We start from the raw sequence: 15,699 nt of genomic DNA, 5'->3' as shown, positions 1-15,699 counted from the left end.
TTACTTTTCCTGGAATAAGTATGCTGGCTTGCTAGTTTCAGCTGTGCATGAAGTTTAGCAGTAGGAATAGAAACCCCATGTCATGCCCAATGTGCAATATTTCAACTACATTAACATCTATTTGCAAGGTTAATCAAGCCCATGTCCACAAAACAACAAGAAGCCCAGGATTTCTCAAATTTCAGCAGTCTGTGACCAAAAGGTATGCAGGATTCAACCATAGGCGAATATGTCACGTTACTAAACAGACATATGCACTAAGATCCTAAAGCATTCTCTGAACTCAGCAAACATGAGAGATTATTATATGCATGGGAAGAACATCTGTTCCAATTCATAAATTTAGGTTGATGTGGACACAATAATAAACAGACATATGCAATAAGATCCTAAAGCACTCAGTGGACTCAACAAATATGAAAGATTACAAGTACACAGGTAAAATATCTGATAACAGTACATAAATTTAGGTGAGCTCAGCAATAATGAAGCCTAGTGCAAACAGTCTTGCAAAACAAATCATATGCAATTTAGAGTCACCTATTCATGTTGCTCTTCATGAGACCTGTGACAGAAGCTGGAAAGGTAAATAACTCCACTAAAAATTGCTAAAAGCCAGGGGAACACACAAACAGCAAGCAGAGTGAACCCATACAAGAATTTTTCACAACCTAACAAGGGGCACACACCCATGAGTAAGAGTAACCTATTCACTGTGTTCTTTGTATAACAGAGCTCTAAAGGAAATTCACGACAGATATCTCAGCGGATGCTTGATACAACTGCACCATTGTGGGGATATTATAACAAACCTATGCATTATATAAAGACCATATAACACTTTTCAATTTAATAATTCTTTCACACAATAATGGTCCCATAAGTCTTTTGCAAATCAAGGATGGACATGGGATAAAGTTTTTTCAAGTCAAAATGAGAATGCTTTGGTATGTTCAAGGAGAACTACCACTATGAAAATCCTTTTTTCAACAGCTTCATTAGATATGATTAGACCAATTTCTGGACACCTTTCAAACACACTACTGTAATTGCATGAAGAAAAATCAGCCTGACCTATCAACATGACACTCACAATACTTTTCTAGCAAAAATTAAGACACGACCTTGAAGTTGGAACCTGCGAACCAGTTGTTGAACCATTGGCCCAAGGTGAGCTTATTGTTGAAGAGCCCAAATTCTGCAGGGCAAGAGGTCTTTGTCGAGCAAATGGATTCTTGTCTTTCGGTATATTTGGAGAAAATAACTGCCTTCTATTCTCATGGACCTTTAAGTTCTGCCCAAATAAAAGGGTACTTTTATAACAGAGTTTCGAGACTTTTCTCTTTCTTTATTAACCAATTGCAGAAAAACAAAATAACCTCTGTTCGCGTGGTCAAAACCTCCTTGAACTCTTTTGTAGTGTTCATAAGTCTGCTTTTGAGATTGTCAACAACTGTAACAGAGTGCTCACTGCTTTGCTTAGATAGACTGCCGCTCCCACTTTGGGAGCTGCATAACAACTGAAGATCTGAAATTGCTGCATTTAATGCTGTTATGTCTTGCTTGATTACAGCTGTGAGATCTTGAATCTCCACTGAAGGATCAGCAAACATAGACCTCTGTTTTGCCACTGCAAACAAATTATGTTTCAAGTTAGTTGAAAAGCTTAGACTATTCTGTGCCAATACAAACAGACAAATTTCACTTTTTGCTGCATCATTCATTTTATCAGACAAGGCTGTCCTGGCTTCAGACTCATATGTTAAGGGATCTGAAATTTTGATTTGTGTTTTGAGAACAACTTGACACTATTTAGAGACAATTGACTAGTGGAGGCTGCAAGTTACCTCCTGATGAGATGCTTGCAAAGGCTAACCCATCACAGTTAAGCACTTCAGCACTTGTTTGGCCTGTGGACAATAGAGCTACCCATCACTTGACACCCCTAGAGGGGACATTGGCATTTCCTAATCCCCTACAACCGGGAGTGTTCGCTTAGAAAACAACTTCTCGGTCAAGATCCACGCCCAAGGTTGCATTAGTTTTTCCTATTGACCTGGTGTTGGGAATAAAGAGCCCTCGTGCCTTTTATATGTGACACCCTTAGCACACTTGTACTTTCATATATATATCCTTAGCACTACGTGCCTCGATCCTTGCGCTCTCTGTCACACTACAAACTGGTATCAAAGCGGGCAAGGAGTGCACACTTCTCGGGACGTCAGAAGTGTGCCGGGCTGCAGAAGGCAAGCAGGTCGTGAGGTCGTGGGCAACAGTTGCTGCAGGCGCGACAGGGCAGCTGACAGGCGAGCTCTCGGCAGGTAGCAGACTGACAGTTGACAAGAGGGTTGATTGTCAGATGAAGGCAGACGGACAGAAAATAGTGTGATGAAGGCAAACGGGCAGAAAACACTTGACGAAGGCAGACGGGCAGAAAACAGCATCTCGTCGAAGTCAGACGAGCTGACGACTTCACGGCAACCAGCGGGGCACTGATGGCGGGACCAGTCACGGGCAACGACCAGCCGGTGACCTGCACGGGGTCAACGGGACCCCCCTCCCCCCCCCCCCCCCCCCCGGCCCGTCACATCTTTCAAAAATCAGGTTTTTTTTTTAAATCTCTTTTATCTCCTTTTCTCTCTGACAGGGTTTCACGCGTGAAGGCACAGCTTCCAGATCTGTGCAATCTTGGCCTGAAAAATTGAGGCTTTTCCCGGACTTGGGGATTGTGATGCAAAGCAAGACCATTTGTCTCAAAAATTGTAGGAATTTGTGACACTTTGCCTCTGACATTTGGGGCTTTTCATGTACATGCAAGAATTGGGTTGAAATTTACCCAATTTCTCGACATTGATGCACATTGGACCCCGTGCAATTTGGGGCTTTTGCTGTTTGGGCAAAATTTGTGCGCCATTTGGTCATTTTATGTACATGCAGGTTTAATTCCATGCAATTTGGACACCTAGCACTTGGAAAATTTTGGGGGTTTTGCTGAAATTGCTCTATATTGGCAAAATTGGCCTGTTCTATGCATGTCAGAGACAGTGCAGATGTATGGTCGATGCTTTGAGCACAAAAATTTTGGGGCTTTTGACCGTGCGTGTCAAATTTTGTGCCCGTGGGTGTATGTACAACAGAAATTGCAGCTAAAATTTGGGACTTCTCATGCAATGTGATGTATTTCTCCCTGAAACACCTGTAATCAGTTGTGGAGTGTTGCATGCAGCACAAGGTTTAATGCTTCTGAAAATTTACTTACAGATCTGAAATTTCTGCTTCTACGTGGTCATTTATTGATGGTTGCTACTTGTTTGTACCTTGGTCACTTGTGTGACAGTTTGAGCCTGCATTTGCTGAATTTTTTGGTTACATTTGGGCTGAAAATCATGGCTGGCAGCAATGACAGCAATAATCTCATGCACATTAAGAAGCTTGAAGGAGCACATAACTTTGCAGTCTGGCAAAAACAATGCTATAATATCCTATTGCAGAAGAAGCAAGCAAAGCCAATTAAGACCAAAGGGGAAAAGCCCGCAAGCATGGAACACGAAGATTGGGATGAGTTAAATGAGCTTGCACGCCCAACCATTGAGCTATCGATCTCTGATGCCTTGCTGTTTAACATTGAAGGTTTGGATTTTTCCTATGCTATTTGGACTCGACCGAAAGAACTATATACACAAAAGAGTGCTGCAAGCAAAGTGTATTGGCTGAAAAGGCTTATGGATTTGCGTATGAAAGAGGGTACAGCAATGTCTACTCACTTGAGTGAGTTTCACTCCATTTTCAGCCAGCTAGATGCCTTGAAGTTCTTGATTGATGAAGAATTTAAGGTTACATTCTTGCTTTGCACTCTGCCAAACAGTTGGGATACATTTAGGACTGCTATAAGCAATTCTAATGCGATTCTTTTGTACGCTAATGTAGAAAGTGCTCTACTCATGGAAAAAATGAATCGGCAGAACAATGCATCCCATAAGTCTTCCAGTGCTTTGCATACTAGGGGCAGATCCCCACAAAAAGGCAAATCGGATAGCAAGGGACGCAGTAAATCACGTGGCAAGGATGTTGAATGCCATCATTGTGGCAAGAAGGGTCACTTTAAACGTGACTGCTACAAATGGAAGAAAGAAAAAGTAAAGGGCAAGAAGATAGATGATAGCAAGGAAGAGAATAAAGAGAGTTAGCCTCAGAAGAGCAGGGTCAAAATTAAATAGGTGAATGTAGTCACTCATGACAGTGACAGTGGGAATGACGTACTCTTGGTCTCTTCACACTTTAGAACACATGCTTTACTTGCAGATACGGATGATGACATACATACTTGGATTCTAGATTCAAGTGCTTCTTTTCATGTCACCCCTCATCGTGAGTGGTTTTTTGACTATATAGAGGATCGGCATGGTGTCGTTCATCTTGGGGACAACTATGCATGTGACATTGCAGGTATTGGCAATGTGCAGTTGCAATTTCAACATGGTTCTGTCTTCACACTTCAGTATGTACGGCACGTACCTCAGCTCAAGAAGAGCTTGATTAGCACAGGGCACCTAGATGACAATGGATTACATACCACCTTTGGTGATGGGAAATGGAAGATCTGTAAGGAATCTAGAGTGATTGCCAGAGGTTGTAAACGTGATACCTTGTATCCTCTCCATGTATCTAGTGTGAATGATCATATTGTTCCCATGACCGAGCAACCAAGTGTTTCTTTGTGGCATGGCCGTTTGGGACACATGAGTCAAACTAGAATGAAAGTGCTTTCTCGTTTGGGTTACTTGCCTTGTCTTCGTTATGCTGATTTTGAGCATTGTGATCATTGTATTTATGGTAAACATGCACAGACGTTTCATAAGAAGTCTCTTTCGCTAAAATCTTCTTCTCTAGAGTTAGTCCATTCCAATGTATATTAGATGCCATGGTTATCTTTAGGGGAAAAGAAATATTTTGTCACCTTTGTCGATGATGCTACACGGAAGGTATGGGTTTACCCTATTCGTAGCACGGATAAAGTGCTTGACAAGTTTAAAAATTTATTGGCATTGATTGAAAATCAGACTAATAAGACACTTAAGTGTCTTCGCTCTAACAATGGTGGGGACTACGTGTCCAAGGTGTTTCAGGCATTTTGTGACAGCAAAGGGATAAAGAGGGAGCTCACTACCCCTCATAATCCACCCCAAAATGGAGTTGCAGAGCATATGAATCGGACCATACAAGATAAGGTCCGTACAATGCTGTCTCATGCTGCATTACCCCATGGTTTTTGGGCAAAGGCTGTTATGACAACCATACACTTATTAATCGGTCACCAAACAGGTCTTTGGGGAAGGGGGAGAGGGGAGTTCCCCAAGAAACGTGGTCGGGCAAGCCACCTTCGTATGTACACTTGAAAGTGTTTGGCTGTGAAGCATTTGTGCACATTCGTAAAGAAAAACGCAACAAAGTTGAGCCAAAGTCCTGTAAATGCATTTTCCTAGGATATGGTGATGAGGGTGAAATAAGGTATAGATTATGGGATCCTGAGAAAATGAAAGTAGTATGCAAATATGATGTTATCTTCCGGGAACATCACATGCATAATCAGCCGAAAAAACTGAGGAGGTCCGTAGGGTTGTATCCCGGGAAAAAATACCTTTTGGACAACAAAATGTGCCTGCTGTACAGCAGCAAATACCTGCTGTAAATCATCAACAAATGTGATAAAATATTTATTTTCTCCTAGAGACAACCCTGGACTGCCTGCTAGGGCTAGCACTCTCTGGATCTCTCGCATTTCTAAGCTCTGGCGTAAGTTATTAGTTTGTTTATCCTTGTTATATGCAGCTAGACCTTGCAGAGCACAGCGAACCAGCTTCCTTTACTCTTCCAAGTCTACTATGATGTCCTCTTCCAGTCTACCGCGGAGTTCTAGCTGGGTTTGAGCGTCGTATTTATTCACTAACTGCCAAACAACCTCATGAAAGTCTCCTAGGTTAAGCTCCAATGCAGAAAATAATGCTAGAAATGATCAGCTAGCTATTACCCATAATAATGAGCCACTAAATGTGCAGAAACAACCAGGACAGCAAGCTGTTAATGCTGATTTGCAAGTTGAAATGCCAGGACAGTAAGCTGAAAATGCTCAACAGCCAGTAAAACCAGCCTTCCTTCTCGGAATTGGTGGTGATAACCTGATTTAAGAGTTAATTACAGCAATAAATAAATGCACATAAAATGAAATACACACTTTACCATAACATTCTTGGACTGTAGACACCCTATTGGCCCCAAAATTGGCGCCCCTTGTGGTATTTCTTTAGCTTTCATTCAATTGGAAGGAGTACAACTCGAGATTCTTCAATCTCCTCCTGCTAACCAATTGCTCTTGCTGTCATAAATGACCAGCAAGCCTTTTGGGTCATTTGCTCCTTGATTCACCCAGGACTTCTTCTCCAATTTGACCCTTGGCTGGCCAAATGCTGCCCCAAATCAATTCGGGATGGGCTAGCTCCTAAAATCCCTTGATAATCTTCAATTATCAACTGCTGATTTCAATCCCTTGAGCCCTCAATCTCTGGCACGAATCCCAAGGTGGCTGCTAAACCCTAATTTCTGCTGTAAATTAGGGTTTACTACAGAAATTACAGATCAGTCCACCAAAAATGGCTGAAATCTCCTCCCAATGGCTAAGAATTGCTGAGAATGGCTGAGCATAGGCTGAAGGAGATGAGAGAATGCTGTAGAGAGAGAAAATTCTGAGATTTGTCGCGAATAACTGATCAAAATCAGCTGCTGCCCTGCTGTACCAGTCCCAAATGGATGCACCAACAACAATAGGAGCATCAGAAACTGTGATCTTTAGGAGAAAGTGCATCAGCAGCAATTGCCAGCTTCCCAAGGTCAAGAATATGCAATCTCCATCACCAAAATGGTCTCCAATGGCTGGGAAATGGCCCCAAAAGCTGGCAGCAACAATCCAACACCTCTTCCCAACAGCTCCAAAATGAAAAAACGAGATTTCCCTCTCCCTTTAGCCCTATTTAGCCTTTCCCCCACTTGCATGGGAAAGTTTTGCCAAGTGGCAGCTTTCTTAATCCATTTTCAGCAATTTTCAGCCATTTAATTAATTTTCAGAATTAATTAATTCTGAAAATTAATTCAATCCTTAATCCATGCCAAGAAAATTGGCCTTGCCCATCCAAAAATTAATTGGCCAGGCCATTTGCAACCCAAAATGGTCCCATGCATTAATTGACCCTTGGACAAGCATTAATCCATTAATTAATGCTTAGTCCCTAGTGTCACCACTGACACTTAATGGCCAATTAATGGTCCTAGGGGCAAACTGACACCAAAATTCACCTAGAATCTAACAAGTGTAACTTATTACAACTTTTTCCTTTGACACCCATCTTTTTCACAAGGTCCTTCGGCCTTCAACTGTGAAAAAGTAGCTTACACCTCACATGTGCAACACATGTGCATCCTTTAATTGCACTTTTGATTAATCCTTTAATCAAATGTCAATTAAACATAAGCAAAGCATCAAATTTTCACGTCCTCGTGACAACCAGCAAACAATGATCATTGGGTTAGGAGATCGTTTAGGGCTACTAGACAACCTGATAGATTTATTCCTGGTGCAAACAATGTGGCTAATTATGTCATGTTGACAGACTATGGTGAACCGTCTTGCTTCAAGGAAGCAATAGACAGGCAAGACAACAAGAAATGGTATAAAGCCATGTTGTCAGAAATGGAATCTCTAGAGAAAAATGGCACTTGGGACTTCGTGCAGTTGCCTAAAGGGCAAAAAACACTTCCATACAAATGGGTTTACAAGATGGTCACTTATGGTTCCTCACCAAAGTACAAAGCAAGAATGGTTGCAAAGGGGTATAAGCAAAACATGGAGTTGACTTTGATGAGATCTTCTCTCCTGTAGTCAAGATGACTACATTGAGAACCATTTTGGGCTTGGTTGCAGCTGAAGATATGGAGCTCATACAAATGGATGTAAAGACTGCATTCTTACATGGTGATCTGCATGAAGACATATATATGCAGTAGCCTGAAGGGTTTGTGGCAAAAGGGAAAGAGAAGATGGTATGTAAACTCAAAAAGAGTTTGTATGGGCTGAAACAAGCACCAAGAGAATGGTATCATAAGTTTGATACATTTATGCAGTCTCAAGGTTTTCATAGAAGTCAAGTGGATCACTACTTGTCCAAAAAGACTGCAGATAATAGCCTGATTACCTTGGTTCTGTATGTAAATGACATGCTGATTGCTAGCAAGGATACTCATGCCTTGGACTCACTGAAGCAAAGTCTTCATGGCAACTTTGACATGAAGGATCTTGGTGATGCAAATCGCATTCTTGGCATGCGAATACGCAGAGATAGGTCAAAAGGATTACTCTATCTCTCTCTCTAAGGTTTTGCAGCATTTCAATATGGGGGGGGGGAGGGAAACAATTGGGGTTCCATTGCCTCCATATGCGAAACTCAGTGCAGAGGACAGCCCTACATCAGATGATGAGAAGGCTGAAATGGCCAAGATACCATATGCTTCAACTGTTGGCAGTTTGATGTATGCTATGGTTGCTACACATCCTGACATTGCATATTTATGCATCTGCTTTGAAAAGTAGAAGGCATCTGTCGTTGGCTTTACGAATGCAGACTACGCTGGTCATGTGGATTACAAAAAGTCCACTTCTAGATATGTGTTTACCTTCACAGAAGGAGCAATCTCTTAGGTCTCCAAGCTACAAAAGTGTGTTGCATTGTCTACTACAGAGGCAGAGTATGTGGCTACCCCTGAGGCATGCAAGGAGGCTTTATGGCTTTCACGTTTGGTGGGAGAGCTTGGCATTACAAAGTTACATGTTCTTTATTGTGATAGTCAAAGTATTATCATGCTAGCACGGAATCCGATCTTTCATGCAAAGACAAAGCACATACACGTGAAATACCACTTCATTAGAAATATACTTGACAACAAGAGTATTGAGCTTATCAAAGTGCATACAAATGATAATCCTACAAACCTTCTCACAAAGGGTCTTGCAGCAGAGTGGTTTGCTCATTGCCGACAAATGATGGGATTTGGATAGATATATGTATTTCAGCTTTGTACATATCTTGACTTAGCTGATTATTTTCTCCTCTTAAGGCACATTGTCTTTAGGTGGGAGGTTGTTGGGAATAAAAGGCCCTCGTGCCTTTTATATGTGCTTGGGTGTGAACACACCCTTAGCACACTTGTACTTTCATATATATATCTATCTAAAAACCTAAAGAGGTACATTCGTCATTCTACCACAAGTCGTGTTCACTCTCGTCACTACTCTGCACACACACACACACACTCTCTCTCTCTCTCTCTTTTTTTATCAACTCTCTCTCTCTCTCTCTCTCTCTCTCTCTCTCTCTCTCTCTCTCTCTCTTCCCCCTGCTAGCAAGCACTGTGTGTCTCGATCATCGCGGTCTCTGTCACTACACTTGGGTCCAAATCTTGCTTCGCTAGGTGATGTCTATCATGTTCCCCTACTTAGGATGAATTTGTTGTCCGTTCAGCAGTATTGCGAGTTGGGGCGAGCAGTTTTTTTCACCACGACCACTATCGAAGTCCTAGACTCTCAAACTAGTTTAGTGATTGCTCGAGGCAAGGCACAGCCTGATAGCCTTTACCACATGACACACTTTCTCCCCGGGTTGATTGCCAATGATTTGGAGTTCCATTGCTTCCAAGCCTTGGTTACCACACGAGAGCCATGTGCATCTTTGACATTTTCGCTTAGGACATCTTGGCTACGACTCTCTTCATGAGCTGTCGCATCAAGGGATGGTTGATGGCCTTCCATGTCTAAAACTATCTCAAGAGCTCTATAAAGCATGTCAACTAGATAAGCAGCATCGTAGACCTTTTACTAAGCAATCTATCACTCATGCTGCTAAACCCCTTAGGCTCATTCATGAAGATCTTTGTGATCCCACATTCACTACTACCTTAAGTAGCGCACTGTACTTCTTTTTTATAGTGGATGATTTCTCCAGATACATGTGGTATACTTCCTAAAGCACAAGTCGGATACTTTTACTTATTTTAGTACTTGGGTACTGTTGGTCCATAACCACACTGTTCATCGTGTGGATACTATGAGGAGTAATTCTAGAGGCAAGTTTACCTCCCACTTCTAAAACCTGCAAAAACAAGATTGAGGGAGAGTGGTGGGTTGCATACCTAGTTATAGAAAGTTTGAGGCACCCAAATTAGGGTTTTGCATGTGGGACACGGTAACTCTCTAAGATCGTGTTTCCCTTTAAAATAACAAGATTTTTTCATTAACTAAGCATGTCTCTGCTGCCCACACCCCGTTGGCAAAAGACATCACGGTCAAACCTTTGCACAGCCATCTGCTACCATCTGGCGCGTAGCTTCAACCTCCATCTCCTTCATCCATTGCTAACAACTGCATCTGGAGGCTCATCTACTATTAGTAACTACATCTGGGGACTCATCTACTGTTGGCGACTACATCTAAAAGCTCATCTACTACTAGCAACTACTCTTCACTATCGATCTATTGATTTTAGCTATCGCCCAACTGCACACAACCTTCCAGCGGCTGCATTTATAATTTGGAGTTGCTGCCCTGACATTCTTTGTCCTCTCTAAGCTGTATTTACTATTTGTGGTTGCTGCCCCGACTTTCTCTCTCCTCTATTTGCTGCACTTCAGGATCCATTCGAAGTACAATACACTCTATAGCTCACAACCTCTACCTTGATCCTAAAGATACCAGAGTTCAAGGTTCAATATTCACCGCATAATGTGTTTAATACATGAGTATTATATATTCAGTATTCATTCATTTCGTTATTCATTGTGTTCACTATCTCTAAGTTACCCTAATTCTAGTTGTATTCTATGTTTATCAATCCGTGCTTTGACATATCATTGGTTTTGTACTTCCTACATTTAGAGCATTTCCTTATGTGTTATCAGAGCATGGCATTGCATACCATCGTAACTTCATCCGCATTGTCAAGTTTACATGATTGTAAAAGGACGCTTGGGCAAGTGAATAATTCCCTTGCAGGGACACTGTCCAAGTGTCACTATTGCATGGCACTTTGCATAAGCATGAAAAATTACATCTTCATTTGCATTACTCCATTCATTGGCATCATGTTTATGTGAGCATGCATGTGTGCACATTTATCTCTTTTTAGTCACCCTTGGAGTGGTCGACTCCGGATCCACCATACTCATGGCATTGCACCTCGTAGTCTCCAAAGGCGTTTTCTTTCCTATGTTTGCAAGCTGGCTTTGCTTGCCTTGCTTGCTTCCCATCATATTGCCTTTCTTCTCCCCATATTCTCCATATGATTGGCACACACACTCTCCCTCTTAAGAATCCATAGACACTTATCCTACTAGTGTATGGGATTGTTTTGCTTGTTGTATGAAGGTAGTGGGGCTATCCATTCTTATTTTCCCGTACTTCGAGTCATGGTGTCGCAATGGGACAAATAATGATTTACAACTCTCATTTAATGCTAAATCTTTTAAACAAATTAACCCAAAGCCCTGCCCAAAAATTTAAAAAATCCATTGTTGATTCCATTCACCTTTGCAAGACTTGGTAGGCCCCTAGGACAATTGACGCGCACCCTTAGTCCAATGCCCTCGCCTCTCTTGGGTGATCACAGTAACTCTCTAAGATCACATTTCTTTTTAAAATAACAAGGTTTCTTCATTAACTAAGCGTGTCTCTGTTGCCCACACCCCGTTCGCAAAAGACATCACAATCAGAGCTTCCCACATTCATTTGCTACCATCCCGCACCTAATTTCAGCCTCCATCTCCTTCATCCATTGCTAGTGACCACATCTGAAGGCTCATCTACTACTCGGGATTGCTCTTCATTGTCGATTTGTTGAGTTCACTTGTCGCCCAACTACACACACCCTTCTAAAGGTTGTTTACAATTTGAATTTGCCGCCCTGACATTCTCTATCGTCCCTAGGCTGCATTTACTATTTGTGGTTGCTGCCTTGACTTTCTCTCTCCTCTATTTGATGCGTTTCAGGATCCATTCAGAGTATGACACACTCTACAGCTCATAACCTATGCCTTGGTACCAAAGATACAAGAGTTCAACGTTTAGTATTCACTACATAGTGTGTTTGCTACATGAGCATTGTATATTCAGTATTCATTCATTTCATTATTCATTGTGTTCACAGTCTTTGAGTTACCCTAACCCTAATTGTTTTCTAACTTCATCAATCTGAGCTTTGTCGTACCATTGGTTTTGTGTTTTCTACATTAGAGCATTTTTTCACATGGTATCATGGCACGATATTGCATACCAATGTAACTTCATCCGCACTGTCAAGATCACACGATTGTAAAAGTGCCCTTGGGCAAGTGAACAATTCCCCTGTGAGGGCACTATCCAAGAGGCACCGTTGCATCGCATTCTGTACGAGCATAAAAACTTGCATCTTCCTTTGCAATACCCCATGCATTGGCATTCTGTTCATGTAAACATGCAGCTGTGAGCATTTATCCCTTTTCAATCACCCTTGGAGTGGTCGACTCCGAATCCACCATACTTATGGCATGCACCTAGCAGTCTCCAAAGGCTTTTTTTTTCTTATGCTTACATGCTAGCTTTGGTTGTCTTGCTTGCTTTCCGTCGTATAGCCTCTCTTCTCCCCATATTCTCCATATGATTGGCACACACACACACACACACACTCCCTCTTAGAAATCCATAAGCACTTATCCTAGTAGTGTGTGGAATTGTTTTGCTTGTTGGATGACGATAGTGGGGCTATTCATCCTCATTTTCCCATACTTCGAGGCACAATGACTCAATGGGATGAACATTGATTTAAAACCCCTATTTGATACTAAATCTTTTGAACAAACTAACTTGAATCCCTCCCAAAATAGGTTTCAGGTGCCGTATCTCTATTGCCCACATCTCGTTCGCGAAGGACATCACAATCAAAGCTTCCCACAACCATGTCCTACCATCTAGCGCCTGATTTCAGCCTCCATCTCCTTCATCCATTGCTAGTGACTGCATCTAGAGGCTCATCTACTGCTAACAACTGCTCTTCACTGTCAATCTACTAATTCTACCCATCACCCAATTGCACACACCCTTCCAGAGATTGAATTTATAGTCTGGAGTCGCCGCCCTGATATTCTCTCTCCTCCCCAAGTCGTGTTTACTATTTGTGGTTGCCGCCCTGACTTTCTCTCTCCTCTATCTGCTGTGTTTGCATCCAACTATCACCCAGTTTTCCTTTGTCCTCAAGTACCTGCGTTTTTAGTCTTTCTCTATCCTACACTGCCATCTACATCAGATCCAACCTTCCCTGGCTACATTTGCTAGCATTTGACACATAAAAGGCTGACTTGCTGTTTCGAGATCCATTCGAAGTATGACACACTCTATAACTCATAATCTCTACCTTGATCCCGAAGATACAAGAGTTCAAGGTTCAGTATTCACTGTATAGTGTATTTGTTGCATTAGCATTTTATATTCAATATTCATTCATTTCATTTTTCGTTTCATTGTCTTTGAGTTACCCTAACCCTAACCCTAATTGTGTTCTATGTTTATCAGTTTGTGCTTTGTCGTACAATTGGTTTTGTGTTTTCTACGTTTAATGCATTTCTTCACAACAACTATACTCATCTACATCTCATAGTGCCTAGTACATTGAGTAGTGACCCCATAGTGAACATACTACTAGCACAATACCTTGGATGTATGCTAAATCCATCGAAGATCCACTACATACAAGAGTTGTCCACAACTGGAAGAGTGGAAGTGCTACCTCCCACTTGAGCATCAAGTAATGCTCCGGACCCTTGCTCTGCTGAACTTGATTGAGCCTGAACTGAAGTCAACTCGAAAGGTATCTAGGCAAAGTTGTAGCAACTGAGGATGGTCTACCAAGTCATCTTCTTCCATCCATTTTATTGCAATGCTCTACCAAGGCCTATCTAGAATAGGCAAGGGTTGGCATCTTTTGCATGGGCTCCAATAAGCTCGACATCTTTTGCCTATCATGCTTTACCTTCTAACATATCATGCATGTCCTAGCAAACTCCTCTACATCATGCCTCAAAGTTGGCCAACAAAAGAAACGCTCCACTACCTTGACTGCGGCATCAATAACTCTGAGCCCTACATATGGAAGAGCATGACTTTCAACGATAACTCCAAGCCTCAACTACTTTGCCATACATTATTCTCCATGTATCATCAAGAATCCATCTCTAAGCACAAAGTGCTCATGTCTCTGGCCATTGCAAAGCTAATCATAAACATTCGCGAAGTCAGAATCGATGTCATATTACTCTTTCATGGCATTCGACTCAGTGTGATAAACCATACTGACAACTGAAATTTGTGGCTTACACGAGAGTGCATCAACCACAACATTCTTTTTACCATTAATATGCACAATCTGAAAATAAAACAAAGAGAGAAAATTTGTCCATCTCATATGCTTCTCTAACAACTTTGTCTACATTCAAAAGTACCTCAAAGTCTAATGGTTTGTCTACATTGTAAAATCAACCCCCAACAAATAATGTTTCCACATAGACTATGCATGAATTACAGACAAGCTCTTTCTCATAAACCTACAAATTCTTCTCTGTAGCGTGGAGAATACGGCTCTTGTAAGCCACAACTCGGCCATCCTGTATGAGAGCAATCCCAATGTTGTTACCACATGCATCACACTAAATCACAAATGACTTCCTTACGTCGAGCTGTTGAGAAACAACTTCTTTAATTTCCACACTTTAGTTAGGGTGGTTTTGCAATAACAGCCCCAAAAAGAGCTAGTGTCCGCATTTTGGTCATTTCATCTATGGATGTCTACTCAGTGGTGTGCCATCCTAGACAACTTATACCTATAAATAGGCCATCACTTCATTCATCCTTCACCACTTTAGTCATTCTTTACCCTTTTTCTTCCATCACTCTGATATTCTTCCCTTCTCTCTCTAGCCCTTCCATTGCCCTCACACCCCTTCCAACAGACATTGCGGTTCATGATTCGTAGCTCTCTACTCCATCTTCACCCTCCTACTATCAGGCGCCAGCCTCCATCTATTGGGCTGCATTTTGGTGGCAATCGCCCACCTCTTCAACTAGCGCATCTTCCCTACAATTGGTAACAACACTCCTACCTTAGCGTCAATCCTTCATAGCTAGCGACCTCATCCACTCCCTTCAAGCTTTGTCACATTTGTGTTTAGCTGCCTGGAGACCTCCTTCACATCTGGCATCGCCTTTGTTAGAAGTCATGTTTGTCATGCCTTGTCATCTCCTACCTGTGAGCCTCAGTCTGAGTCAGACAAGGACTTTAGGAGCTCTGACTTGTCTATCACTTGTTTTGACGAAGGAGGTAGCTCATTCTAGAGCACTCAGTTTATTGCATTTCAATGCATTTTCTCCTCCAGTCGGGATTTTATGTGCATTTCCCGTGGCAGTTTCTGCATTCTTCAGCCTGTCTCACCTGCCGGACATTGTCCACCCTTTCCGGGATTTTTCTGAGCATTCCTGGCATTTTTACCAACATTAAATGCTGGTCAGATCAGCATTAAATGCTGGTCGGACATATTTATGGCCTCAAATTTCAAGTCGGCCAGTTTTTGGGTTTT

General features: G+C 41.9%; 1 protein-coding gene across 1 annotated transcript in view; it reads right to left on the bottom strand.

The window, feature by feature from the left end:
- LOC148026657 (syntaxin-32-like) overlaps positions 1–15,699 on the bottom strand; it is a 62,355-nt gene that overhangs the window by 20,796 nt on the left and 25,860 nt on the right. The window contains exons 2-3 of the mRNA XM_087691131.1: positions 1,380–1,630; positions 1,125–1,294 (exon numbers count right to left, since the gene is read on the bottom strand). Of these exons, the coding sequence (XP_087547257.1) occupies positions 1,125–1,294; positions 1,380–1,630 (421 nt within the window). The remainder of the gene's footprint in view (positions 1–1,124; positions 1,295–1,379; positions 1,631–15,699) is intronic.

Source organism: Lygodium microphyllum, chromosome 13 (genome assembly GCF_053477565.2).
Source record: "Lygodium microphyllum isolate KBCC chromosome 13, Lygodium_microphyllum_v1.1.10, whole genome shotgun sequence".
Lineage (NCBI taxonomy): Eukaryota > Viridiplantae > Streptophyta > Polypodiopsida > Schizaeales > Lygodiaceae > Lygodium > Lygodium microphyllum.
Note: the sequence above shows the minus strand (reverse complement) of the source record. Positions and strands in the feature narration are given on the sequence as shown.